Genomic DNA, 27212 nt, shown 5'->3' with positions numbered 1-27212 from the left:
TCATCATCTCAAGAAACCTCTATCGCATGACATTGAATTAATGCGAAAAAAACTTTATCAATTTTTTTGCGCCACAATGTTGCATATTCGTCTGAACATCCTACGATAAGAAGAAGTTTATTAAAAATATTTTTTTCTGATAATGTTCACGGCCAGTTTTAATTACAAATTATATAACAAAATTCGAAACACAAACCACACAAAACCAAAGTTATCTAAGTAATGACAAACGAGAAAAAAATTGTGTAACGCCTCCACCGACCAATCGGATCAATCCTATTCGCGTGCCGATTTAATACCTACCGTCCCACTCCATTCCTTGAACTAACCTCACTTAGAGATGAAACGTCGATAAGTGATGTTGATGTGTTTTGTTACTTAAATCTTACTTAATGAATATGACTTAAACCGGGCGGCCTTAATTGATTTGTTCTCGTGCCTTTGATCGTACTTAAGCAATGGATTCGAGTAAAAAATACGACCGTCCATCTCCCGAAGAGACAGCGAATCCTCTTTCGAAACTATTCTTTGCGTAAGTCTTAAATTATATTAGACTTGCTTTGATTTGGGTTTTGCTTAAACCAACTGTACTAAGCTTTGTCATAAAGATAATGAAGCGCTTTTTTAATCTTGTCATTGTATAATCAATAGGAACGGTACAATAGTAAACATGACAATGTATTGGTATCCTACAATCGATAACTTCTAGGCTATACACATTTATTTCAACTTCATCATCTAACTAATAAGCATCTAACAGCAAAGGTTAACGGGAAAATTAAAGCAGCAAGGACGCCGCTATTTAAAGATTTTAAATTGTATACGACAATATTTTAATTAAGTCCGTGTTTTAACATGCGTACAGTTGTATTCAATTGTTCACATGTATAAATCACCGGGGGACACTCGACATGTGTCTTCCAATAATTGTCCTCCACACTCATTAAACATTTCTCACGATTGAATGACATTCCAAAATTTTAATATCATTTGCATTTCACTATCATCGCTAATAAAGCCATAGCTAATTAAGCTCTAGGTAGGATAAGCAGTCACTAACTACCCTAGATGACACATGAAGCCTTATCTATCCAATTTTTACCGTATCGAGCTCGAGTACTTTTTATCGCAACTATACATTGTCATAACATGAACATAAAATAATTAACCTTGGTCAATATCAAAATGCATTTCAGGGAAAAATGCATTTTTATTTACCAAGATAATCCATTATTTGCAGTTGGACGTTGCCGTTTTTCAAATACGGCTACTCGAATGATTTGCAAATCAAAGATTTATACAATTGTGCTAAATATGACCTTTCTGGCAAACTCGGGGATGAAATGGAACGGTAATTCCTGGACGCAAATTTATTGAATAATAATTTTGAAATTTTAGAAATTGGCTTCTTGAAGTCAAGTCCTCATTGAAAAACAATAAAAAGCCCAGCCTACTTCGTACACTACGTCAGACTTTCATAAAATCATACTCACTCACCGGAATCATTCTTTGTTTGCAATGTACAGTATTGAAAATGTTTCAGCCTATAGTATTAGCAGAGTATATTAGTTATTATGAGGTTAATTACAAAGACCGGTCGTCCGGTATGGGATGGGGCCTTGCCACTGGTGTTATCCTAATGGCGTTTGTCAACATCATGATTATCCATCACTGTAATTTGTATTCGCAAAGAATCGGAATGCGGAGTCGGATAGCCACATGTTCACTCATTTACAGAAAAGTAAGCTTAGTCTAACTCACTTTAATCAGAATTTTAAACAAACAGCTGTAGTTACTCAGACTGAACCGGACCTCATTGGGCCAAGTAGCCGTCGGAAAGTTAGTAAATTTACTATCAAATGACGTACAAAGATTCGACATTACTGCTACTTTCCTCCATTACATTTGGATAATGCCTATACAAACAATTATAGCTTTTTACGTAATGTACCGAAGTGTCGGTATTGCCGCCTTATCTGGTCTAGGGGCTATAACCCTTCAAGCTGTCTTCTTGCAAGGCTACTTAAGCCGACTTCAAGGGATTTACAGAATGCAAATAGCACAAAAAACCGACAATCGAGTCAAACTCATGAACGAGATAACAGCCGGTATTCAAGTAATCAAATTGTACGCTTGGGAAAAACCGTTCGAGAAAGTCGTAGCCTTAGCCAGAAAATACGAAATCAACATCGTATCTAAAACTTCATATATTCGAGGTTTTTCAATAGCGTTGATGGTTTTTACAGAACGCACAGCTTCGTACTTAACTCTCATCACTTTCGTACTTATGGGCAATAAATTGACAGCAGACGTGGTTTTTTCCGTTGCCCAACTTTTTAATACTGTTCAACTTTACATGTGTATATTATATCCTCTGGGAGTTTCGACTTTCGCCGAAGCCAAAACTTCAGTCAAGAGAATTGAAGAGTTTTTACTCCTCGAAGAAAATGAAACCACGAACGACTTATCGGTACCACAATTCCAAAAAACTGGTACTATCAGACTCGATAAGGTTAATGCTAGTTGGACTCCTAACCCCATTGTCCACACTCTCATGGATTTGAATATCGAARTCAATCCCGGGACRTTATGCTGCGTTGTAGGGTCGGTGGGTGCAGGCAAAAGCTCATTTTTGCAACTTCTACTAAAGGAATTACCGCCGAACTCAGGTCGGGTTAGTCTCACTGGAAGTATATCCTATGCATCACAAGAGCCTTGGCTTTTCGTGTCCTCAGTCCGTAATAATATTCTTTTCGGACAGCAATACGTAAAAAATCGCTACAAAGACGTGGTCAAAGTTTGTGCATTAGAAACCGATTTTGAGCAATTTCCACATGGCGACAAGACTCTAGTGGGTGAAAGAGGAACCTCTCTTAGTGGAGGTCAAAAAGCGAGAGTTAATTTGGCCAGAGCTGTGTACAGAGACGCTGATATATATCTCTTCGATGACCCTCTCTCTGCCGTGGATGCCCATGTCGGCAAACACTTATTTAACGAATGTATTGTGAAGTATTTGAAAAACAAAACTAGAGTTTTGGTAACGCACCAATTGCAATTTTTGCGACAAGCTGACCTCATCATAGTTTTAAACAACGTAAGTTGCTCAATCACCTGTCGGATTATTGTTGAGTGGCTGACTTTAGGGTCAAGTTGATAAAATCGGGACTTTCGCCGAACTCTCCGAAAATGAACTTAACAATCTAAAATTGGAACAACCTGAAGAAGTTGCTACTAAAGAACAAGAGGTGGAACAAAGACAGAGGCTTATGTCGATTGCGTCACACAATGTAAATATTTGTGTTTTTTATACTGACACTACATGATTGTTTCAGAGTACAGTTCCTGATGATGATGATGATGAAGTTGAAGCACAGGAGACGGAGGAGTTGATGGAGAAAGGCGCAATTCCAACTTCCACTTATTTGGATTATTACAGATCGGGTGGAAGTTTCGCAGTTTTGTTGTTTTTAGTGGTTTTATTGATTATTGCACAGGCTAGTTGTAACGCTTCCGACCTTTGGTTAACTTCTTGGTACGTTAAACAACACATTACATTTTCTTTATTTAATACCGAATTTTAGGACAAATATGGAGCAAGATCGTTCAAAAACAGTCCAAGTAGAGACCGGCGATTCAAACACCACAGAATTGCCATTTTCTAGTATTAATGAGACAAACACAGAAGTGCCAAATGAACTAAACACAACAGAAATCATTTTTACAACGCTACCACCATTATTTAATTTGACAGATCCGAACCAAACACTTTCCCAAGCTTCCTACATCTGGATCTACTCGATCCTTATCATCTTCTCTATTATCCTGACAACAAGTCGTTCACTACTTTTCTTTAAAATCTGCATGAACGCATCAAAACGTCTTCATAATCTTATGTTCAGTAATATTCTCCAGGCCCCGATGCGATTTTTCGATACCAACCCTTCGGGTCGTATCTTAAATCGATTTTCTAAAGATATGGGTGCTATGGATGAACTCTTACCACGTGCTACTATTGAAGCAATTCAAATTTTTTTGGTCATGGCAGGGATTCTATTCATGGTTTTTGTTGTAACTCCTTGGATGATTGCTGTGTCTGTTGTTCTGGGTGCCCTATTTTACTGGTTCCGTGTTATCTATTTAGCGACAGCTCAAGATGTTAAGAGACTGGAAGGAATAAGTAAGTCGTGTTGTTACTCAGTATTTTTTATAATAAATTATTACAGCAAGAGCTCCGGTTTTCTCTCATGTATCTGCTTCTTTGTACGGTCTTCCGACAATAAGAGCAGCAAGTGCACAAAGTATGATAATAAATGAGTTTGATGTGTTGCAAGACCAGCATACGGGAAGTTGGTTTATGTTTATTGCTTCCAGTGAATCATTTGGCCTTTATCTCGATATAATCAGTACAGTATTTTTGACAATAGTGACATACCAATTTCTTCTTTTTGACGATGGTAACAATCAATTTGTAACTTCCAAAARTGACTTAGAGWATTTTAGGGACAACCAAAAGCGGAAATGTGGGTTTGGTGATTTCTCAGAGCCTGATTCTAACTGGCATGTTACAATATGGAGTCCGACAAACAGCAGAAGTTGCTAGTAACATGACTAGCGTTGAACGTATTTTGCAATATACAAAATTGGATAAAGAAGGTCCTTTTGAATCATTACCTACCAAAAAACCAAGCCGGGATTGGCCTCAACATGGCCGAATCACTTTCAAAAATGTGTACCTCCGGTATATCCCCGACGATCCCCCGGTTTTGAAAAATCTCAGTTTCGAAATACAACCAGGGGAAAAGGTGTACCTCGTTCAATTCCTACCTTAATTTTCATTACATTTTGACTTCTAGATCGGTATTGTGGGTCGAACAGGTGCTGGAAAATCATCGTTAATATCCGCTCTTTTCCGTCTTACTAAAATCGAAGGTGCTATAGAAATAGATGGTGTCAACACTCAATTCATCGGTTTGAATGATCTAAGATCCAATATTTCGATCATACCTCAAGAACCAGTTCTTTTCTCAAATACGGTACGATACAACCTTGATCCATTTGAAAGATGTGATGATAAGACGTTATGGAAAGCTTTAGAAAACGTGAGTTTAGGGAAACCAACAATCGTGCATGTAGTCAGTTTTTTTTTTTTCAGGTTGAACTCAAAAATGCCATAGACAGCTTAGACCAAAGAGTGAGCGAAGGAGGTTCGAATTTTAGTGCCGGTCAACGCCAACTTGTTTGTCTTGCCAGAGCTATAGTTAGAAATAATAAAGTGTTAGTTTTGGATGAAGCAACCGCTAATGTTGATCCAGCCACTGATGCCTTGATCCAAACCAGTATACGTAAAAATTTCAAGGAGTGTACAGTTCTAACTATAGCTCATCGACTAAATACTATAATGGATTCAGATAAAGTATTGGTGATGGATGCAGGGGAAGCGGTCGAGTTTGACCACCCCCACCGGCTTTTAGAAAACCAGGAAGGTCGTTTTAGTCAAATGCTTCGAGAAACGGGGAAAAATTTAGAAAGCCAACTGCGAGAAGTTGCAAAAAATGACTACAATAATAAATTTGGACCAAAATCTGCCAGTGATGAACAAAACGATAATACAGAAAAATGAGATTTATTTTTTTTAATGTTTAACAAAAATTGAAACGCTTTAAACTACGTAAACAATTTTAAATGTTTAAAAAATAATTGAAACGCTTTAAACTACTTAAACAATATTACGTAATATATTAATTTTCTAACTGTATTTATTTTGAGTTGTTTTGTTGATTTTACGAAATATAGTACATATTATATTTTATATCAATTGGACATCTCCTTTTTTTACCAAATCAGCCACGCTGTTATATGATAGTATCATCTGTGAACCTACAGCTAAATCAACAACTTCATCATTGTCACGGTTTGAATCTATAACAACGCCTTCTACGGCATTTTTAGCTCTCAAAAACACAAAACTGTCCATATTTGGCACAACTAAGGAACTTTTCCAATCTTCAAATGGCAAACCCTGGTAAAAATTAGTTGCAGTTTCGAAATGCTGTTGTAAAGCTATAAAAAGTAAAAATAAATAAGAGGGAACCAAAAAATTAAAAAATATGTATAAAGAAAAACAAATTACAAAACCTTGTTTGTATCTAATCGCAAATTGTTGCTCGGCTTCTGTTAAATACAGCTCATCCTCTCTTTCGCCCCTTCGTTCCTCTTCTTTTAAAATATGCAAAACATAAGTTTCGATTTTTTCTAATCTGACACGAAGGTAACTCGCTACCAAGAAACGAATCCTATCGACTTCCAATTGATGAATTCCTTTTTTGAAATCGATGGATGGTAAAGTCTCTAGATTTTTTTCCATGTATGATATTTGGCCCAGCACGCAGTCTACAACTTCTTGTTTGTGGGGGAGGATCTCAGGGGCGAATTTCTCATTAACCCACACTTCCTCCATCATTTCGATTAACTCAGCAGAAGTTAATTGCACATTTGCATCGTCGTCATCTTCAATTGTGTCTTCAAAATCTTCCAATTCTAAATTCATTGCAAATTAACACGAAAAAAGAACAACGACCACTAACTAATCTTTGGAATCCCGATGACAATCAGCTGAAGCGCGGGAAAAGATACTCAATTACCAACAGAGACTCTGTTACCAACCTTGAAACGCCCAAACCACTGATCCAAACTCTCTCTAGTGTAAAGTGTTATTGGTTGCCTAGCCAAGCAACAAAAAATGTATTTTTCATTATTTCTCTATAATTCAAAAATTTATCGACTATTCTTAGTTTTATGGTCAAAAGTATGTCCTTGAAGCAAATTCAAACAATGTAGGCCATCGCCATTTGTTCAAATGTCAAATTTAATTGTTAACTTTTAGCGCTTTTAATGAGTATATTTTTTAATGAGCGTGAAACTACATCTATACTCCCATCAATTGCATAAAAAATCACAAAACAAATTGTTCCGGTCGATTGTATGTAAATTACGAATAAACAGATATTACCATTCACGTATCTAATAAATTTTAAAGATATAGACTTTCTCAGGCGCCTTGCACAATCTTGGCGATGTTTGTGAAGAACTTCTCGAACATTTTTTCCGCAAAAACTTGTTAATGAAAATTAAGTAGGTGAATAGACGAACTGGTTACTTTGCAAATCTTCAATTAAACTGCTGAAGCGTAACGTTTGTACGTCTTTTAAATATTGATGATATTTAAATTAGATAAATTACAGAAATTTCGTCACTTTATGTAAGAAATGCGTACACATTCTAGATAATTGTGCCAATAATTTTTAGAATGAGGAAGTTTTTATATTAAATAACAAATTTTCCGTAGCAGTTTTCTTCATTCCGATTTTCATAAAATCTTTCATTTCATTAGTTTTATCTTAGGTACATTTAGAATAAATAAGTTATTACGTGTCTGGTAGCCATCTGTTTGTTGTCATCCTACATGAGATTCATCTTATAATCATAACACTTGAAAGTGAACGGTGTTAAGATTATTGTCTGGAACATTGAACAAATATTTACTTAGATCGATCAATAAAAGATCCACTTAAGGTAAGTCAACAATTGCTCGCAGCAGGGAACCCTATAATGCAATAAGATAATTGATCGTACTTAACACTGACTTATGTAACAATTGTAATTCTTTCAATCTGTACCACGATCTTCTCATTTTTATTACATTTCCTGAAGCAATTTGTCGATTTTGTAATTTATATGTCCAAAGAAGCAATGACAAAACTTGCAGAAGCCATAGAAAGAAGTAAATTGATGACCTCATGAACCATCATCAGTCGATGAACTTTTTTTTTTCGACAAACTCTCACTATCCATTGCTTCACCCTCGATACTTCAGTTTAACAGTTTCTTCAATAATAATAATTAAATTTTTCCTTTCATAATTGATGGATTATTATCGAACGTTTGCTAATAGATCAATTTCGAAATTGCTAATTTGCGACGTCTCTTGTTGCCTTTTTTGATAAATAGATCCAAAATTTTGTTTTCTTTCAAATTTCTTCACTCTTGCATCACGTACCATAGATGGAATTTTAAAGTAATAATTTCATCACATTTGTACAGATATTTAAAAAAGTGAGTGCCCATCAGGTAGGTACACCTCGACGTCGCCAAACAAACATAATTCACCAAGGGGAAAGAGAAAGAAAGTTATCAACAATAAGGTAGGGATGAGATATCTTCTTCTTCGATTCTGACGTGGGGGAGTCATCTAAAAGAAACTTGCTTTGATGGTGGAACACCAGTTCTGTGTTCTTCATCACATGTGGTGTTGGTGCCGGTACTCAACGGTGTTGTCAAGATGAAGAACTACTTCACATGTTATGTTCTCCTGGTTCTGTGCACAAGAGCAGCGTTTGCGCAGTTTATTGGACAACAACAATCAGTAAGTACTATCAATTTTTAATTTAATCCCAATCATATAAGCCACCTCATTAATATTGAACAATAGATCATAAGATAGTCAAGAAACTGGGTGGCTTCATTAATATTCTTTTCTTTTCTCTTGGTACAATAAAATTAGACACATAAAACCAAAAATGGATTTTGGTTTCCAACTTTCTCCAATAAAATTTAACCGTGACTTTTGACACAAATCATCTTCACTTATTTGATTGTGATAAAAGAACAAATTTTAAAGATTCAAACAATGCGAAACTTTCAATTGACGAAAGTGACAACCGATGTTTACCCTTTAGTTTCTCCAAAGCGAAAAATGTAAACAAGTGTATTCAACAAAATTTTCCTGATTTTCCATTTGTTGGAGCTTTCTACGCCAAAGTTGTACTTTCTTACAAGTTTATCGTTTTAAAAGAACTTGTAGAATCGTAGAAGAACCAAATGTCAACGGATGTTTATTACGATTCGGAAGATTCGACCTTTGGAGAAAGTCTTCCGATCGAAACTCTAGGTCAAGAGCAAGTCCGTATTATACTCTACTGGACACCTACATAGCTGACCTTAACATTTTCATATCAGAGCCTAAAAATATAAAATCCTTACTTTCGCCAAAAAATCTCATTATCATTTTTCTAATGTTTATTGCCTGGAGAAAGACTCTTCCATAATTATCTCGTTATTTAAATCACCGATGTATGGAAACGCTAACGAAAGTTGCATTCTCATACACTCTCATCCTAATTCAGATCGTGTCTTTGAGCGTATTATATCACTTAAAGTAAGTACACCGAAAAGTTTGCAATTGTTACAAAAACTCTTCCTCATCTCGATATGACTCGAGGCATTTGACAAAAAAGAAGAAAATTATTTTGCAACGAGATACATTTGATTTACGTAACGAGCAATTTGAAATATTTTAAGTGTGCTCATAACAATAAAATTTAATTAGAATGATACGTACAATAAGAAAAATTCTGTTATTAGAATAGTTACGTAAAGATGTTTTCTGGACCATGCGGTCACTCCTTTTACGTAACCCTTAGCATTTGGAATTTTTATCCATCATTAACGCTCACTTCTCATAAGCTTCCATAGATGCTACTAAGACTTTCACTAGCCGCGGGTATTTTACTCCGATCGCTAGTTATCTAGGCAAAAAAAATTATAAATGACCTGCTCTAGAATTGATACTTTATATGCCTTGATGAACGTTTTTAATCCCACATGTTTCACTATCCATCAGAGACTTAATCATCGGTCGATAATAATTTTTGATGCGCGTGTAATTTAATCGGTTTTTTAAGCCGGAAAACTTTCTATTGTGGGTATATCCATAATCCGGATGTCTGAATTCAACGTCAGTTTCCCTTTCTTCGATCTTTTCCCATGAAGTAACTGAATTCTCACACGAAGACAAGCTTGTTGATGTAACGTTTAATATTGCACAATTAGATCCGTTATATGTCCAAAAAATCAATATGACAAAAAACCTTTCACTCCATTTCTTGCACGTACGATCATAGCCCATAAACTTCAACCACAAGGTTCAAAATTTCAGTTTCCTAATAATTACCTTTAAACTTTACGAGTTTTTTACCTTTTACTAGTTATATAACTTCTAAATCCACATTTATCTATAATTAAAACGAATTTCCTCCTTACAGCAATTTCCAAACATTGATCAAAGAAACCAGCTGTCACCGACACAACAAGGTCACATACTGAGTGATATTCAACAACATCAACACAGATTTAATGTGTTTCCTCAAACGCAACATTTTCCTCCTCAACAGTTCGGTACACCTCAACCAGCTGTACAACCACCGGTGTTTAACCAACAACCAGTTTTTGGTCAACCAACTCAATTCCCAGTTTTATTGAACCAGAATCAACAACTCTTGCAAAATCCAGTTTTGGTTCAACCTCAATTCCAAGCGGCCTTACCAACACCGACAGTACAACAACCAGTTCCCATTGTATCAACAATACAATCAATAGTACCAACGTTACAACCTGAAGATAATACTAGAATTATTCAACATCACACACAAACCAGTTTTACTCCTAATTTTTCGCAACAACAGCAGCAACAACCACAACAATCGCAGCAGCAACAACAACAAGCATCACAACCACAGCAACAATCTCAAGAAACAATTATACGAAGTCCAACAACAAACAATATACCACAAAACCAGTATAATGCTTTTACCCCGAGACCCACAGTTGACCCAATCGTAGCAATAGAACAACAAATTCGTCAGTTAGATCCTGAAAAACACAAGCAAAGAATAAAAGAATTAAGAGAAAAGCAGAGCATTATCGAGAAACACAATCAATTCGTGGAAAAACAGTACGAAAAAGCTTTGAAGAAGGCACAAAGCGATCATCAACAATGGATAGACGAACAAAAAGAAATCAAAAAGAAACTTTACCAAAGTGTATATAAACCTCCGGGTAATGCACAGGTGGTCAGATATACTCAATCAATTCCTCGATATATTTACCCTGAAGAAGGCCCACTTTTTAAGTTGGCCGTGGAACAGTACTACAAAGAACATCCCACGACTACGACGACCACAACAACTACTACAACAACAGAAGCTCCAACAACTACTTCGAAAAAATTTCTTGCAACTAAAAAATCCGGTAGCTCGTTTCTACCAACTGTAGTCCCAACGTCTGAAACAAAAATCAAAACAATCCAAACTCTAGAAGACTTAAATCTTCTTCAAAAACAGTACAAATCGCAACAAATTGCCAAAGACGACTTGTTGGCCCAGCTTCGTTTAGCTATAGGAAACAGTCCGGAAGATGAAATCACCAAAAATCTTTCTTCGAGAGAAATTTCACTCGCAAACGGCAAAAAGGTTCAACTGATTGAAGCAACTGATCCAAAATTGATTCCGAATGGAAAAGCGGAAGAAATCACTTTACCCAACGGTGAAAAAGTCCAAGTGTTCCAAGCTAATAATCCTTCTCCAAAATCGGAAGAAATAACTTTACCGAACGGCCAAAAAGTCCAAGTAATCAAAACTAGAGATCCAAAACTACTAGCAAGTGCCTCATCCTCATCTACTGTTAAAACACAAGAAATCACTTTGCCTAATGGACAGAAAGTCGAAGTAATCAAAACCACAGATCCTAAACTAGTACCAGGAGCAACTCCTCTAGAACCAGGAAGCGACTTAGAAAAACTAGTCTTGGCTCAAACTACCACAACCAAACCACCGAAAGCAGTTTTCGACGAATTAACAAAAGGAGTTCTACCCCCTGGTGCAAACTTTGAACTTTTAAAAACCGGTGCCAGTGGCGGTTTAGAACAAGTCGGTGGGTTACCCAACCAGAAAAAAGTTACTTTTGTACTTTTGGAAGAACAAGAAGATGGTACCCTCAAAGTGCAAGGAGTCAAAGGAAGCGGAAAAGACAAACCGGATGTCGATGTCGATTCAATTTTGAAACGAATCAAAAACGGCGAAATCAAACTACCTCAGAACGCCAAACCTACCCCAACCACAGAAACTAAATTCCAGTCAACGACTCCAAAAAAAAACCTAGTTACAGGTGTAACAGTGGTACCAAATTCCTTCGCAAATGGCGAAGAGGTCTCCAGTGTGCCAATTTTAAAAACCAACATTGGAACACACTTTGTGGCCACTTCAACACCTTCGAGTACTATTTATACAAAAATTTTCCCTAGCAGTACTACGAAAAGTACGACCACACCAAGTCCCACACATAAAGTGACCCGAAATCCCCATATTTTGAACCAAGGAAGTGATTTAGTGAGACAGGCCTCAACCACATCGTCAGGAAATCGCAACAGTATATATCACACCACCGCCAAGCCTACTAGTCCGAGTTATTCTTCCTCTTCAGTAAAAATCTTTCAAAGTGTTTCTCCTACAGTTCCAACAACACCTTTCTACCCCGTACCCACCGAAGAAAAACTTCCACAATTAGAACTACCGGAAGTACTCAAAAAGAACGGCTTGTACGCTATGGCTAAATTTTTACGACAGTCAGGTCTAGACACCATTTTGAATGAAACTGGGCCTTACACAATCTTCGTCCCCACCGACAAAGCTTTCAGAACTCTTTTAGTCCAATTGGGAGGACCCGAAAAAGCCGAAGAAAAATTCAAGGATAATCCACGGCTCCTCAGCGGGGTACTTTCACCAATTTTTTTTTCTTTAATAAAAAATTGTTTACAGCTACTTTTACACCACGTGATCCCCGGTGCCTTTACCATAGGCTCTCTTCAAGACGAAATGACAGGTGTTTCTTTGGCCGGTACTCAATTAAGGGTCAACCAGTACAACATGCACGACGTCGAGTGGAACGACGTTAAGGTGAATTAATTTTCATCAATTAAGTGAAAAAACAAACATTCACCGCTCTACTTGGCCCACATAATTCGCTTGTTTACGAGTTCAAGTTCAGGATTTTAATTAATTTTAATTTCTAATTACATGTTTAACACAGGCGTCTTTTTTTGGCAGGTTACGACAATTAACGGTGCCAAAGTACTAGATGAGAAGCAAGACATCGAAATACCGCAAGGTGTAGCACATGCCRTTGACAGAGTCATGTTCCCGTTGCCCGTAGGTGATATTGTCCAAACACTCCAATCGGATCGCGAAAGGAGATTCACTAGTTTCCTGCGGGCGCTGTTTTCTTCCGGACTTGCCGAAACGTTGCAAGGTAAAATATTAATTTGTTTTGAACAATGAATAGATTGTCATACGATAAGTGCTTTATACTCTAATTATAAAAGACTGGCACTTTCTTCGAATTTTCTCGATTGGATTCAGAACGGGTCGATGTGAGTCCTAATACATATCTTCTAGTAAAACTGTATCACTTTTAATTGGAAAGTGAGCTTAATCGAGGACATGCTATTAAAGGCATTGAAAGTATAAGAAAAATCTGTTGAGTATTCGCAATTCGACCTTGGTGTTCAATCTTTTCCTGATCCAATTGCTTGACGAAATTTCTCGTGAAGTAACGCTAATCGAGTCAAACACGCCACCATTTTCAATAAGCATGAAAAAATTGCATTATAATTTTTAAAACAATAGTCACGATCCCATTCCAGTTTCTCAATACTCTTGGTCGCAATTAAACGATGTCTCGCAACTTGGAATGAAGAAACCGCCAATTAATCTCACTGTCATTTTTCCACACAGGCACGAAAACCTTCACGTTGTTCGCTCCGACCGACAAAGCTTTCGCCAGTTTGTCCAGCGAAGACCTCACCAAGATCATAGCGGATAGAACCTTAGCTAGAGAGTTGATCTTTAGGCACTTAATCCCTGGTACTTTGTACACCAACGGAATGAGGTACTACCAGATCAAGGATAGTCTTTTAACCGACCGCCAGCTCACCATTAGCAAGCAATCAGGTAATGGAAAAAAATGTAACGATATAAATAGATAAGACAGGTCTTTATTGGGTCGAAAATGAAAGGCTCAATTTTTTCCAAACAATCGGTGAAAGGATGGGGTATTAATACACTTTCCTTCTTCATCTCACTCGATTTTGAACACTAACCTACTTAGTGACAATGAGACAAGGAAGAATTCAAAAAATCCACACTCAAAATCCAATTATTTAAATTGATTGAAGCGCTATAACACTTGCTCTAATCACATGAAAGTATGAGAAAGTTGGTTAAAGTTCAAAGTCAACGGTTTAAGATGAAGATGATGTGCGGCGGAAGAAAGTGAAACGACGCCTCCGGATAAACATCATGTGTGTCGAAAAGGAAGTGCCAAAACATATAATGCACATGGTTTCGGGAAAATGCCAAACTTTCACGCACTCGAGTCAACATTTCGCTATATCGGTTTTTCTCTTTATCATCCATAATTAATAACTATTCCATAATCACAAGATTACATTTTTAAAAGTGAAAGCATTTTCTCATCATTAATACATGAGTCGTTCGATCTCAACAAAGGAGAGAAAATCATACTGTTTATGCTAATTCTCTGAGAGGGATTTTCCTTGCACTCAATACCTCAAACCCACACGCCATGCTGCAATTTAAGACATGTTGCAGGCATTTCTGACCGACATTTCAAATAACCCGCCATAACCTTCCGGTCACCAATCAGACGCAAGTAACATAATTTTTCATAAAAAAAATAGCAAAAAACACCACAAACAAAAAATCTAGAAAAAACTTACCTGGCGTCCTTGAGCCAAGAAGAACACGTTTCGGGTGACTTCCTGCGATATGTTACGCCACTGCAAAATCACTTCAAATTTTATAATTTCTTGTAGTATTCATGTCAGCATCTTTCAAATTGCTTGGAATCATAACACTTTAACACACTTATTCCAATTTTTAGCACAAAAATCAGTCAACATACACACAAATAAAAAAAAGGTAAAAATTTCAAGTAGCGCGCTGTGGAAGCGGGTAGTTGTCAGTATTGCCAACTGTTTAAAGCCAAAAATGAAAAAAACACAACACATTTTTCATTAATCTCATCACTAAAATTAGTTTGATTAGGTTTTAAATGGCTCAAGTTTCAAGTGTGGTAATTTAAAAAATCTTTTATGTGGAGTGCCTTCACTGCCTAATGGCGCGAAATTCGAATTGTTTTAGGCAAAGTGAAAGTCAACAATGTTCCCTTAGCCACTCAAAACATCCCTGCAACGAACGGGGTAATCCATGCAGTCGACGCCCTTTTGTAATTAGTAAGTTATTACGTATTTATTTCATTGTCATTATTGTATCGTTCCCACGAGCCATCCCATTGTTGTATTGTTTTATGTACTATTTTAAAGTTGTTTGAAAAAGAAAGAAAAAGGCTGAAATGCTCGTCAAAACAATGCCAACTTTTAAATTATGAAAAAATGTAATTAACCTTAGTTGTAAGTGATCATGTAATATACTATTTTAAATAAAGAAAACACAAGTTATTTTGAGTTAATTATTTATTATGCAACGTGCGAAATCATTAAAAATGACAATATAAATACACAACAAATTCCCTAAACATCACAATGAATTAATGTAAGTACCTAATAACATTAGTAATTAGTTTTATATTTTTTCATTTCAACCATAATGAGGTGAATATTAGTTAGTTGAGTCCTAACATTCGGTGTTAATAATTTATGAAACCTATGATAATATTGCACTAATTGCGTCAAAGCTAATTGTAATAAACTCGACCCGGTAAGAAGGTTCGGAAACGACAACAGCACCTCCCGATTCAATTCCTCTAAACTTTTCTTCCAGTTACTGGAAAAATGTTGCACAATCGCCAACGATTTTCCTTCCATCTTTTTCATTTCTTCAGTCTTTCCTTTTTCCAGTAAATACTCGCATTCCTTGACGTATTGCATCAACTCCCCGAAATGCGGACTGAGAATCTCTTCCACGTATTCGCCACTCCTTGATGAAAGCCGACTCTTGAAAGTCTCAGCCTCCTTTGAATTATCCCTCGTCCGTTCCATTATGACATGCAGGATCATATCGTAATTATTTATCAGAAAAATGAGCTGTTCTTTACGCTCGGGGAAAATCCCAGCCATTCGTAAAATAAACAATTCGACCTCTTCTTGCAGTTCGGCCAAAAGACGATTGACTAGTTCGTTCGGAAAATTCTCGCTTATTCCGACCAAAGCGGCGCTAAATTCGGCATAACGACGCGTAATCTAGACAGAACACTGTATTTTCGTTAATTACTCGATTTCGACTCACATAGTGTGGCCCCATTTCCAGATTAAACTTCGTCGGATCGCAATCCCTGATACTGGCGATATTGAGCCGAAACACGTATTCAAAACGTGTCAATATTATTTTTTCCAAATTATCCCAATAGTCATCCAGGGCCGGCACGCAGCGTTTGTGACACATAATTTTGTAGCGCAGAATTAAATGGAAACAGAGAAAAAGCGCAATGGTGTCGTAACAATCAGAAACAAACGTTTCCAAGTTTTTCTAGAAGTTTTATTAGTAAAAAATTATTTAATTTGTAGTAATACCTTCAAAAGACCGGTTGTTTTCCCCATAATTTGATTAAATAAATCTAATGCTGGTTGCCCCCTGACCATGAAAAATTCGCTCACAAATAAATACTCGCGACAGGCGTTGTCAACTAGTGCGTATTGCTCACTTCTGAAGAGAGCCTCAAAAGGATACTAGACAAAAAAATAATAGCATTGTTATTTTTTGATACTCACCCTATTTTTTGATTGTGCATGAGGCACGATTATGGGGGCTTCCAGCTGTTGGGCTAGAACGTCCCCTCTATTTCCTATTGTAAAAACAGTCCCTTTGTGTTTGAGAGATTTGTTAAAAAGCCCCCTTGTAGCCGTATCCTCAATCCCCATCAAATCATCCTTAGTGGTACACTCCTCATACTGTAATTTCATAATCCTTCCAGAATATGATTTAAAATAAGAGAAATAAATTTTACTCATTGTATCAACATATTCATTGCAAATTTCTTGTGCCACATTTCTCTCATTTGACAAAATAAACTCAAAGAAAAATTTGTATTTCAACATGTTGTTTTGAGGCACCTGATAATTCGTCATTGGTTTTCTAAACTTGTACACTTGTTCTAGCAAGTAGGTCCTAATCTTTGACATGGCTTTAATTTTTAGTTTTTCTAAAATATCCTTAACATCAAGACACGATTTTGATTCTTTAAAACTTTGCTCTTTTACAAAGCTAATTTTGTGATTGAGAACTTGAAGTTGAGTTAGAAATTCCTTATCCGTAACTGGGTTTTCCATAATACCCACAATAAGTGATTCAGGTACAGCCATATCGTCAATAAATTGGCTCAACTGCCCCCTGATCGCTTGCCTATTACTCAATTCTTGACTCATAGAAATCGACTTTCTTTGTAGTGACAAAATCTCGCTACTAATACTCCCTAAATCAGTCTGGAACCCCACTAACATTGTCTCCATCCGTTCCAGAATTTCGTCACATGCTGAAATTTGATTGTGAAGACTTGCAATGTTTGCACTTTCTTTGATATAGTCCTGAATTGATTTATCTTCAGCCTCTTTGAGTTCTTTTTCGATTTCTTTAGAGTATTGTCGAAGGTCGGTGAAAGAGTTGAGGATGTCTTGAACAACTTCGTCGTCTAGGGCATTGTCAATGCCACCAGAAGAAGCTTCCGATAATTTAGCACTCATTCTGAAACACCTTCACAACAAGAAAACAACAAACATATTTTTAATTTTGATAAAGTAGAAAAAATGACAGGTGAAGATTGACAGGTGTCAAAAGAACATTGACACCAAACAGGAGTGCCACAAGCTCAATCTTATTCTAAAAACTAAGTATCTAAATAAAAGATTTCACCGTAATCATRTAAATCATGTAGATTTACATGATATTATGATCTACATTGTAGATCCTAATAAAATAATAAAATCGAGGGTTACAACTAATTTAAGTTAAATATTTTTTTAAATATAGAGATTTTAGTGTTATAAGGTTGTCAGATTGACTGATTTAGTAATTTTGCGTTGCAAGAGTGGTGTCACTTCCTTCTTGTTTGTGCATTTGGTGCAAATATGGTGAGTTTTACCTTTTTGCTTATTTTAATAATTATCCGAACCATCTGCATTTTTTTCTATTGCAATTTATTATAAAAACAAACTTACTCGTTCATCTAAGAGTTTCAAATAATTTTTTTTTCTGTTTACCGAGAATTCCCAACTCTAACCTTACTTTTTTGTCTGTTTCAGTCTCTTGTTATTCCTGAGAAATTTCAACATATTCTTCGTATTTTAAATACGAACATCGATGGTAAACGTAAAGTCATGTTTGCCCTCACGGCCATCAAAGGTGTTGGCCGAAGGTACTCAAACATTGTTTTGAAAAAAGCCGACGTTGACTTAGACAAACGTGCTGGTGAGTGTTCCGAGGAAGAAGTCGAAAAAATCATCACGATTATGTCGAATCCTCGTCAATACAAAATCCCTGATTGGTTCCTCAACAGACAGAAGGACATTGTTGACGGTAAATACAACCAGGTCAGTATCCCTTACTTTTTAGTCAGCACTGTAAAACGGCAATATTGAGCCCCTAATCTCAATTCTGCTGGTAGCCTGTGCGATATTATTAGCGATTGTGAAGTGAGTTGCTTGAGACAGCCGGATTTGTGGACTGGTCACTACTGTAGTGAAATCTGGGAAGCATTTCTGGACTATCAAGCAATTGTATGCACTTTGCAACAGTCTTTTTTTTCTTTCTATATTTTGTTAATTAGAGGCTTTTGCTGATCTTGGACTATTTTTAGTTGACTTCATCAACACTAGATTCCAAATTGCGTGAAGATTTGGAACGCATGAAGAAAATTAGAGCCCACAGGGGTATGCGTCATTACTGGGGTCTCAGGGTCCGCGGTCAACATACCAAGACCACAGGTCGTCGTGGACGCACTGTTGGTGTGTCCAAGAAGAAGTAATCTTGGAAATTTTTATTTTTAATTATAATAAATTGATCATTTTGATAATGGATTTTTGCTTGGTCTCCCTTATAACATTAAAACAAATTTTAATTTGTACATATTTATTGAAGATAACGATTAACAATATATTACAACTAGAGAGTAGATTATGTTAATTCTGAGCTAAAATTTCAACACAGTTTAAAGCTTATTGATACAATTTTATCGACTTGTGTAATTGCACCATTAGTTTAAATTGACTGCATTATTGCATATAGGGGTTTCTAAAGGGACACAATTTCGCTGGCAAGATACATTCAACAAAATATACAAATAAACGAAATAAAGGTGAACACATATTGTCATCAATGCCTTATTAGAATGAGAGGAATGATTACATCTATCTGGGATCACAATAAATACTCGAATGGAATTAGTCGGAAGACGTAATTTGTTAAGAAATGAATTCCAGGTACGCTCGTGGAACTTTACCCTTTTGGTGCCCGCGCTCGCCATATAAATAATCTTCGTTGGGTTTATCGCTCAGTTCTTTAACCATAATAATCTAAAAACGACTCAATTACCCTCGTAACAATTTTTCTTGGGAAATACCTCGTTCGCCATTAGACTTAATTCAGTCGTATCTTGCCCATCATAATCGTATATAACACGGGCTTTTCGCATTCCGTTATTTGATACTTCGTTGTTCCATTCGTTTGGTTTAGGATTTATGGGAGAATTGGGATCGACACCAGGCATCGAGGACATACTGTTGGTAAATAAAAAGAAAACAAAAATAAAAATCTGTGCACAAATCAAGCTGAAGCGAAGCTAGTGAACAGTTTTGATTAATTGCATTCAGCTACAGAAGCGGTGATTGTGACTGGAGGTCTCTTTTATTTCGTGAAAACACCCGAACTACAAATATTTTTGATTAAAAATAGTTTTAACAGACCTCCAGACTATTGCGTTATAAAAGTACACTAAATACTTTCGAGATAATTATCACTCTAATTTGGTGTTTGATTTAATTTTTACTGTGTCAGGGGTAAAGGCCGAATCCATTCAAAACTTTTGTTTTTAAATGAATTTTGCCCCAAAACTATCTCTAAAAAGTTCCAATAAATTATCTCGAACGGGATTTACAAAACTCTGGAACTAATCTACAGGACAGAATACTCGGAGTCATCCGAGGACGTTATAATAACTGGGGTAAACGCCGCCGGAGACGAGACCCGCGTATTATTAGGTACCACGGGCTCAAGATCTTCGCTGTTAAGTCTCAAGACAGGGCCGGGTTTCACAGAGCTGAAACATCAACATGCATCAAGCGACAACCGCTTAATCACCTCTAAAGCCTCAATTTCTAATAGGAAGAGAACGCCAATGCACAAACAATTCGAAATTACCTGGCGAGTTCACGCTGCAAATCCGTCATAATCGTAGTGCATTGCGAATAAAATCGTGCTTGAGTCTCTACGAATTCTTGCAAACAACGGAGATGTGCAGCGTGGGAACTACCGATTCCTTCAAGTAGAAGTTTCGTTATTTCGGCCTGACGGTCGAACTCCGATTGGGCAATTCGCAGATCTCTCTCGGCCTAAAGACACATTTTTCAACACAAAATCGTTGACAAGACAAACAAGAAATTCAAAGCGCACTGGGGACTTTACCTGCTCCAAAACTTCTTCCGGAGAAATCCCTTCTTTCTAATTTAGCAAGCGTGAAATTTTTACAGGTTTACAATATTTTCAGTAATTTAATTATTTAGGATTCAAAATATCCTACCTGTAGTCATATTGTTCACATAATAATAAATTGAAAAAATTAATTTACTACAATAATGAAATAAAAGAAGTTTGTATATTGTGCGTGAAGAATATAAGAGTATGAAAAACGGTACCTGTGTCAAATGTAAACGAAATTGCTACCATTAAAAATAAATAATTAGTGTTCAATTGAATTAATTAGTTGATTCATTAATTAACTTACCGCTGGTTGCCCTAACATACTCCTCGCTTTGCGCACCCTATTCTTACACGCGTCCAAATCCAACCTGTGACAAACAGCCAAATTATAGCCCCTTTTTCCATTGCTACCAACCGTTTGACTTCCAAAAGATTCTTCTCCTTGAGTATGGTCTTGATTTCGGTATCCAAAAACTTGCGCATAGGTTGTGTGAAACACATGGCAGCCGACCCGATAAAGTCCCTCTCGTTCTGCCCCAACTTCTGTTCCCATTGCCCCACTTTGATCAAGCAGCTCCCGTAGGCAGTTCCCGGTCCGAACACATTTCCAGCCTCGATCATATCCAAACCCAAATACTCCAAATTGCTTAGTCTCGAAGGCCGCTTTTTGTCGATTTTCTCGTAGATGAAATCTTCGATTCGATTACCGGGATTGGGAATTAGGACCGCTTCCGCATCCCGAACGATTTTCTCCGTCCAGTTTTTGGTGTTTTCGGCTCGTTCCCAGAGATTTTCGAAGTGAGCATCGAGTTCGGTCTTTTCGGACGTGCCCAGTTTTTCTTCGGTCATCTAAAGTCAGTGACAACTTAACCTAGAAATGTGGAGCCAAGTGGGCTCACCTGGACGACGCGGCTGATGGCAGCCCCCGCATCCTTGACAATTTTTTTCACGTTGAAATCCATTGTAAGTGGGATTTGTGATGTTTTTTTACTGCATTATATCGATTTCTGTTGTGACAGTTTGACAGGGTGGAAATGTCACACCAGGCTGGGGGCACGAAATTATATTTAAATTAATTTAAAAATTTAGCACGGACTTGGAGTGGATTGTGAGTGTTTCGAACGGAAATGATTCAAAAGAAAAGATTTCGATCACGCTGTTGATTATGATATGACTGAGTTGGTAACGCTGTTTGTAATTTAAATTTGGGCGCTAAATGTCAAAATGGGTAAATCCTTGTGACTCAAAAAATGAAAAATGACCCTCATAATCATGAAAAGACTTTTCCTATAAGACGAAGACATGGGGAAGGTTCAAGTTCGTCACTGGTGAGTCATGGGAGCGTAAAATTTGGTTACATTTAGTTTGAAGGAATCTTCAGATATTGAAGGAACTTTCATTCCCCTAACACAGGCTGACTCTAGATGGGAAAGTTTAAATTTTCTCAATGGGAATTTTAGAGAAGAGGAGCAAGAAGATGTCGTAAAAATCACAGACTTGCAAACTGAGGAAAAACCTCCTTTATTTTTGTTGTTTCCGGACTTGGGTAATAAAGATAAGGAACGTCTAGCAAGAGAAACTTCAACAACTCAGATTACACAAATTTTAGTCGGTAAAAGAGCAGATTTTAGTCTCCTAAAACCTTCGAAAAAATTAGATCCGGAACAGGTGGTTCTCTTATGATTTTTTTTTTTAAATAATATTTTATTGTAGAGTAAATTACCTCCAATACACGAAGGGCCACATGAAAGTAGTGACAGTGAAGGATCAATTAAATAAAACACCTATCGGTTTGTTAATTTAATTTGGTAGTAAAATTTACATTTATTTATACTACTGCTTATTTATAAACATACAAACAATAAAACAATGACACAAAAAAGATCCAAAAACTGTACATTTGTGCGTTTTCTTATTTGATTCTAAACCGATCTTTTTTTAAATTTTTACCCTGAACCTTGAGTAATAATAAAATCAGAAAAAAAATCTTAATATTGCACTGGAAAACTCGTCAACAATTACCAAGTCGGGTTCTTGTCAACAATTACACGAATATCCTCTAATTAAAGCACTTTTAGGGAAATTACCTCATCAAAAATCACTCCCTTATTGGCAAGCCTGGAACGCTTGCAACTGTTTCACTGCTAGATTTAGCTACTCTATCAATCGTCTATAAACTATTTAATAAATCAGTCGAATGGTTATTAAGTACATTATTACAATTGCTGTCAATTGAACAAAAACAGTGGTCTTCGCCCTAGTTTAATAATAGTGAATTTCAGGTTGGTAGAAAAGACAATAATTTGTTATCCCCCAGATACAGCACATAACTTCCATTCTAAAGCGAAAAACATTGTTTTCATTAATTCAACTTAACGAAATGAATATTGCAGCAAAATGGTGGATGCGCCGGGTTAGCTGCAAGGCTGCCAACAAGACCGAACGGTTGGCAGTACTTGTTTTTTGAGTATTGTCACCAGAAACAAATTTTTGTGTATAAATGTAAAGCAAAACAACATAAATCTATGGAATTAATTAAAAAATAAAATAACAAAGTCAACAAGAAAGCTACCAATTCAACTATTTTAGGTCACTAAATATCTAACTGCCGTGGTGTTTGTCATGTAGTCTTATTATCATGAACGTTAATTATCTGATATCAGTCACTTGGCCTACAACATATGTAGGTCGAAGGTGAGAATAAAAATTGCCCTAATATCAACAAAAGCCCCTAAAAACAACAAGACGAGCAAAGTATTGCGATAGTAGAAAAAGTAACACATTTATGATTTTTCGGGTAGATTACATGCCCCAAAAAACACCGACTCTACATTAACATATAGTCACATGAAATGATGATGTAATRTGTCACCAATTGACAACTCTGGTTTTTACAAAAAAGCCGCTTATATAAAAATAACTATTGATTGTTTTACCTTCTGAACGATTTTTGGTCKACGATTACCGTTTCCGGGGCCAATATATTTTCAAATATCGGACCAAACGGTGCGGAAAAGCAAACCGAAAACCGTCTTCCAGCAGATGTCATTGGGACTTCATACTGACCAATTTCCTACTCCTCGCCCTAACTTCTTGCCGAGTATTTGTATATTCGAACCACAAAACGTTTGGTATCAACGTCGTGTCTCTCAATAATAAAATTTCTGAAATTTTCCTAAAAAGAACAATAATAGTAAGGCGAGAAAATTGTCTGGAGGCCAAATACCAGGTCACTATTTGGGGAAAAAGTGGCGTGAACACGAGGTAAGTCAGCGCAAACCAAAAAGTTGCAAATAAGATTCCCACGAAAGCCCCACACAAGACCTGGGAGATGGTGTGGTACTGCAGATAAATGCGACTAACACAGACCAATAGCGCCATCACCAGTGACGACGATATTATTAAAATCTTCGACACGTTCTCAATAATCGTGTTATTGTTCATGTGGTGGAGCCTAAAATTAAGAATCAGTCCTCTCACGTCTRGCAAACACCCCCTTACCTAATAAACACGAAATAAATGACGTAAGTGGCGAAAAACCACACAAACTGGGCATGTGACGAGGGCATGCCATATTCCCCGTACAAGTCCGTCCTCCTCATGGGTCGTTCCTCGCAAATCGTGTGTTTGAGGAAATAGTTGAGGGCTTCCGAGCACAACGTCCCGAGAAAAAACGTTATCGTGTGCAAGTCGCGTCGAAAGAGAATTAAAGCCACGAAACCGGCCCCGATTCCAAAGGGGGCCAGACTGATCAAAGCGAAGATTTTACCGATGAAATCACCTGGAAATGTTAGTAAACTATGAAATGTCAAAATTAAAAGAGGGATTTTTTTTAGTTGGTGGGACGTGTCCGAAGGTGGTTGTAACGGAATTATACCTTTGGGGTACTCGACCAGGGTTAGGGAAAGAGGCACCCATTCTGTTCTGTCAGTTACATCAGTTGGTTTAGGAAAGTTGCCCTCGTTCAAATCAAACGTGGCCATTTTGCATTTTATCGCGCTTGACAGATGGGTGACAGGGCCGGTTGGTAAATGTGCGAACTGTTTTATTGATGTGGGACAGGGGATCCCTGCTGAACTCTGACTCCACTTAAAAAGCTTTTTTTTTAATTAATAACTAAATAATTATTCTGAAATAGTTTTACTTAAAAATGCACTGCAACATGTAATTAATTATATAAATATATGTTTAGTAAAATGATTTACTTTTAAAATTCCCGCTTATTTTTTTTAAACAATTAGTCACGTGCCCAGTCATGGCGGCTTTGTAGTTTTCTGTGCGTGTTTTTAATTTATTCGATTCCTCTAATGTATTTCAACTGTTTTGGATTGAATTTTTACGTTTTTAGCTTTTGTTATGCTTTTGTGGAATTATGAAGTGACTAGAAATGTCTTGACCTTTGAGTAAAACGAAATTAAAGAATATGAAGAACAAAATGTACATATATACACCGGGTAAGTTTTGTAGTTTGAACAAGTAAATAAAAAAATCTTATTTTGAGTATTGAAACTTATTAGTTAACATCACTTTATTAAGGCGTCTAATAACTTTTTTACTATTTTTTTTAAATATCGGGAAATAAATTTCAAAAATTTTACAGGTTTGTTCTGGTGAATCCCACATATAAAAATTATTTAAATATATGACCTAATCGCCCGAAAAGATTATTTGAACGTCAATAAAGCGCATTAGAAAATATAAATTTTCTGTCTCATAAAAATCTCTCCGAAAAAGTCGAAAATCATGTGGAAAATTAAAAACTGCACTACAGATGGTACATTCGACCTACTTTGTCACAAAAAAAGAGTATGACGAAATACCGAATAACCGAATTTGAGGTTAAGTCTGTTATGTTTAGAACTTGACGTAGATAATATTTTTTTTTGCAACAATATTGCTTGTCGCCGTACATTATTAGTTATTATAGAAATAATGGCCTGTAGATTAATACGTAGTTTATCAGTCACGAATCGTATGATGGGTTCATTTAAATACAAATCGTAAGTTTGCTTACAACCTTTGAACCCTCCTTTTTTACAACTCATTCATAGGAATACCATGAGTCGCTCTTGTTGTACTACACCAACCGATAAAGTGTTAACAATACAAGAACGTAAGTACATACCTCCATCATTCAAGCAACCCGCCAAAACTGCATTTCTAGTTTCGGTAAATCTGGCGAAAATTATGGGGGTCGAAAATGGTTTTTCCCCCATCAGGGCCGATCGATCTCATCTCAACGAATACCTTCCTAAAAGTCAAAACGAACTACCTCCACGAGCCATGAGGGATAGTTTTCTAGTGGCTATGATACCCCTTTCGACAAGTACTCGGCTGCAAGACCGATATACGACTTTTTTGGGGTACGTCCGAGTCGGGCGTTTACTCGAAGACATGGATATTTTTGCCGTTATGGTGGCACAGAAACATATCCTCAACCCAAAATTACCCGAAGGGGTACCCTCTCCTCAAACTCTAGTTACGGCATTGGTGGATAGAATCGATTTTAGCGACTTTGTCCCGAAACCCCATGAGGATATCAAGATTTCCGGCCATGTGAGTTGGGTCGGGAGGTCTTCCATGGAGGTGGTGGTGTGGCTAGAGCAGAAAATGTACGGGACGTGGCATAGAATCACGAGGGCTTTGTTCTTGATAGCTGCGAGAGATCCGACCAATACGAAAGCGGCAATGGTCAATGCGATAGAGCCGGCGGATGACCGAGAAAAGGCCATACTTGCAGGGGGGGAAACCCGTAAAGCAAACCGAATAGCCTTAGAGAAGCAACACGTGTTGAAAGTGATCCCCGATCATGACGAACAGAGGATCATCCACGACTTATACTTAAAAACCAAGTCCAATAAAAATCTAAGTTTTACCAATATGGTACTTCCTGCGAWTGGGGTCTGGATGGAGGACTGTACCATCTCCAATACGATTTTTTCCCAACCGGAAAACCGGAACCTCCACAATACGGTTTTTGGAGGGTTTATCATGAGACAAGCCGCGGAACTCAGCTGGGTTCTAGGATTTAAATTTAGTAAATACAGACCTAAGGTGAAGAGCATAAGCGATATTAAGTTTAATAAACCGATAGCTGTGAATTCTCTTATTCATATGTATGCCCACGTGGTTTTTACTCAGATGCAATTTATCCAAATTGTGGTCTATGTGGAAGTTTTTGACCCACAGACTGGAAATACTGACACCACGAATGTTGTACACTTCACCTACGAAGTGCCTGAAATTGTCAGAGAAGTGTATCCTCGGACTTACCAAGAGGCCATGATGTATATCGATGGAAGAAGACATTTTTTCGAAATTATGAAGACACCACATGACCATGATAAGGTTTTAAAAGAAGAAGGGATTAACAATAAAAGCAAGCTTTAAGAGGATCGGGTTTTTGGATATTTATTTTAATTATCAATTCGCAATAATTAGGTCGCTTTAAATTTCCTTTTCCATAACATGTGATATTAACAGTTTTATTACTTCTAAGTATAGCGTAATAAATGAACGTTGAACATTCTTAATCGATGTTTCTCTTTTTGTTTTTATTAATTAATTTATTATAAATAAATTTTTATTTATTATAAATAAATATATCGGTGGTTAATTGTTTTTTCTTTACACCGCAACCCGAGAAGAAACTAA

The 27212-nt window shown here is 36.8% G+C and overlaps 9 protein-coding genes across 12 annotated transcripts; 5 read left to right on the top strand and 4 right to left on the bottom strand.

The window, feature by feature from the left end:
• The first annotated feature begins 324 nt into the window (after nt 1-324).
• Nucleotides 325-5820, top strand: LOC123012706 (ATP-binding cassette subfamily C member 4-like). The gene is made up of 11 exons (XM_044410791.1): nt 325-532; nt 1241-1351; nt 1399-1741; nt 1793-3094; nt 3144-3287; nt 3333-3532; nt 3582-4177; nt 4224-4454; nt 4501-4802; nt 4854-5099; nt 5153-5820. The coding sequence occupies exons 1-11, from the start codon at nt 459-461 to the stop codon at nt 5618-5620; spliced, it is 4017 nt and encodes a 1338-aa protein (XP_044266726.1). The 5' UTR covers nt 325-458; the 3' UTR covers nt 5621-5820.
• On the bottom strand, nt 5608-6617 carry LOC123012707 (DNA replication complex GINS protein SLD5). Its single transcript, XM_044410792.1, has 2 exons — nt 6136-6617; nt 5608-6060 (listed from the first exon to the last, which is right to left on the bottom strand). Exons 1-2 carry the CDS (start codon nt 6545-6547, stop codon nt 5807-5809), a joined length of 666 nt encoding a protein of 221 aa, XP_044266727.1. The 5' UTR covers nt 6548-6617; the 3' UTR covers nt 5608-5806.
• Nucleotides 6618-8259: 1642 nt separating this feature from the next.
• Nucleotides 8260-15368, top strand: LOC123013744 (protein lingerer). Its single transcript, XM_044412489.1, has 6 exons — nt 8260-8422; nt 10101-12605; nt 12651-12788; nt 12939-13140; nt 13626-13841; nt 15054-15368. The coding sequence occupies exons 1-6, from the start codon at nt 8339-8341 to the stop codon at nt 15140-15142; spliced, it is 3234 nt and encodes a 1077-aa protein (XP_044268424.1). The 5' UTR covers nt 8260-8338; the 3' UTR covers nt 15143-15368.
• Nucleotides 15369-15373: 5 nt separating this feature from the next.
• Nucleotides 15374-17726, bottom strand: LOC123013745 (vacuolar protein sorting-associated protein 52 homolog). The gene is made up of 4 exons (XM_044412490.1): nt 16640-17726; nt 16442-16597; nt 16158-16397; nt 15374-16111 (listed from the first exon to the last, which is right to left on the bottom strand). The coding sequence occupies exons 1-4, from the start codon at nt 17606-17608 to the stop codon at nt 15482-15484; spliced, it is 1995 nt and encodes a 664-aa protein (XP_044268425.1). The 5' UTR covers nt 17609-17726; the 3' UTR covers nt 15374-15481.
• Nucleotides 17727-17936: 210 nt separating this feature from the next.
• On the top strand, nt 17937-18933 carry LOC123013748 (40S ribosomal protein S18). Its single transcript, XM_044412496.1, has 3 exons — nt 17937-17995; nt 18167-18454; nt 18721-18933. The coding sequence occupies exons 1-3, from the start codon at nt 17993-17995 to the stop codon at nt 18886-18888; spliced, it is 459 nt and encodes a 152-aa protein (XP_044268431.1). The 5' UTR covers nt 17937-17992; the 3' UTR covers nt 18889-18933.
• A 42-nt stretch (nt 18934-18975) lies between these two features.
• On the bottom strand, nt 18976-21746 carry LOC123013746 (endophilin-B1). 3 transcript variants are annotated; one of them, XM_044412491.1, is made up of 7 exons: nt 21458-21726; nt 20974-21407; nt 20863-20926; nt 20544-20579; nt 20280-20470; nt 19483-19639; nt 18976-19435 (listed from the first exon to the last, which is right to left on the bottom strand). In XM_044412491.1, exons 1-7 carry the CDS (start codon nt 21518-21520, stop codon nt 19325-19327), a joined length of 1056 nt encoding a protein of 351 aa, XP_044268426.1. In that variant the 5' UTR covers nt 21521-21726; the 3' UTR covers nt 18976-19324. The 3 variants fall into 3 exon arrangements, with proteins under 3 accessions (XP_044268426.1, XP_044268427.1, XP_044268429.1); XM_044412492.1 differs by lacking the exon at nt 20544-20579 and having other exon boundaries at nt 21458-21723; XM_044412494.1 differs by lacking the exon at nt 18976-19435 and having other exon boundaries at nt 19496-20178; nt 21458-21746.
• Nucleotides 21583-22391, top strand: LOC123013749. Of its 2 annotated transcripts, none has more exons than XM_044412498.1 (3): nt 21583-21886; nt 21972-22226; nt 22272-22391. In XM_044412498.1, the coding sequence occupies exons 1-3, from the start codon at nt 21809-21811 to the stop codon at nt 22335-22337; spliced, it is 399 nt and encodes a 132-aa protein (XP_044268433.1). In that variant the 5' UTR covers nt 21583-21808; the 3' UTR covers nt 22338-22391. The 2 variants fall into 2 exon arrangements, with proteins under 2 accessions (XP_044268433.1, XP_044268432.1); XM_044412497.1 differs by having other exon boundaries at nt 21930-22226.
• On the bottom strand, nt 22346-24569 carry LOC123013747 (dolichyldiphosphatase 1-like). The gene is made up of 4 exons (XM_044412495.1): nt 24436-24569; nt 24060-24339; nt 23785-24012; nt 22346-23733 (listed from the first exon to the last, which is right to left on the bottom strand). The coding sequence occupies exons 1-4, from the start codon at nt 24539-24541 to the stop codon at nt 23604-23606; spliced, it is 744 nt and encodes a 247-aa protein (XP_044268430.1). The 5' UTR covers nt 24542-24569; the 3' UTR covers nt 22346-23603.
• A 253-nt stretch (nt 24570-24822) lies between these two features.
• LOC123012813 (acyl-coenzyme A thioesterase 10, mitochondrial-like) lies at nt 24823-27174 on the top strand. The gene is made up of 4 exons (XM_044410965.1): nt 24823-25012; nt 25159-25558; nt 25610-25671; nt 25723-27174. Exons 2-4 carry the CDS (start codon nt 25491-25493, stop codon nt 26946-26948), a joined length of 1356 nt encoding a protein of 451 aa, XP_044266900.1. The 5' UTR covers nt 24823-25012; nt 25159-25490; the 3' UTR covers nt 26949-27174.
• Nucleotides 27175-27212: the final 38 nt, after the last annotated feature.

The sequence above is a fragment of the Tribolium madens genome, unplaced genomic scaffold (assembly GCF_015345945.1).
Source record: "Tribolium madens isolate multiple individuals breed KSU strain unplaced genomic scaffold, Tmad_KSU_1.1 Scaffold_96;HRSCAF=242;Tcas5.2_LG5, whole genome shotgun sequence".
Lineage (NCBI taxonomy): Eukaryota > Metazoa > Arthropoda > Insecta > Coleoptera > Tenebrionidae > Tribolium > Tribolium madens.
This window is presented reverse-complemented; position numbering and strand designations above follow the sequence as displayed.

Excerpts from the sequence above, each read along its gene's own strand:
- LOC123013745 (XM_044412490.1), bottom strand. The coding sequence starts at position 17,608 with ATGAGTGCTAAATTATCGGAAGCTTCTTCTGGTGGCATTGACAATGCC. Across the intron at positions 16,598-16,639 it reads ATGCACAATCAAAAAATAGG|TATCCTTTTGAGGCTCTCTT; the intron begins GTGAGTATCAAA and ends TTTTTTGTCTAG. Across the intron at positions 16,398-16,441 it reads AAACAACCGGTCTTTTGAAG|AAAAACTTGGAAACGTTTGT; the intron begins GTATTACTACAA and ends TAAAACTTCTAG.
- LOC123013746 (XM_044412491.1), bottom strand. The coding sequence starts at position 21,520 with ATGGATTTCAACGTGAAAAAAATTGTCAAGGATGCGGGGGCTGCCATC. Across the intron at positions 20,580-20,862 it reads GTATGTTAGGGCAACCAGCG|AAAGAAGGGATTTCTCCGGA; the intron begins GTAAGTTAATTA and ends TTGCTAAATTAG. Across the intron at positions 20,471-20,543 it reads CGGAAGAAGTTTTGGAGCAG|GCCGAGAGAGATCTGCGAAT; the intron begins GTAAAGTCCCCA and ends ATGTGTCTTTAG.
- LOC123013748 (XM_044412496.1), top strand. Across the intron at positions 18,455-18,720 it reads TTGACGGTAAATACAACCAG|TTGACTTCATCAACACTAGA; the intron begins GTCAGTATCCCT and ends GACTATTTTTAG.
- LOC123012707 (XM_044410792.1), bottom strand. The coding sequence starts at position 6,547 with ATGAATTTAGAATTGGAAGATTTTGAAGACACAATTGAAGATGACGAC. Across the intron at positions 6,061-6,135 it reads TGCGATTAGATACAAACAAG|CTTTACAACAGCATTTCGAA; the intron begins GTTTTGTAATTT and ends TACTTTTTATAG.
- LOC123013749 (XM_044412497.1), top strand. The coding sequence starts at position 21,809 with ATGAAAAATGACCCTCATAATCATGAAAAGACTTTTCCTATAAGACGA. Across the intron at positions 21,887-21,929 it reads AAGGTTCAAGTTCGTCACTG|GAATCTTCAGATATTGAAGG; the intron begins GTGAGTCATGGG and ends TTTAGTTTGAAG. Across the intron at positions 22,227-22,271 it reads AAAAATTAGATCCGGAACAG|AGTAAATTACCTCCAATACA; the intron begins GTGGTTCTCTTA and ends ATTTTATTGTAG.
- LOC123013747 (XM_044412495.1), bottom strand. The coding sequence starts at position 24,541 with ATGGCCACGTTTGATTTGAACGAGGGCAACTTTCCTAAACCAACTGAT. Across the intron at positions 24,013-24,059 it reads ATTTATTTCGTGTTTATTAG|GCTCCACCACATGAACAATA; the intron begins GTAAGGGGGTGT and ends TCTTAATTTTAG. Across the intron at positions 23,734-23,784 it reads TTTCCCCAAATAGTGACCTG|GAAAATTTCAGAAATTTTAT; the intron begins GTATTTGGCCTC and ends TGTTCTTTTTAG.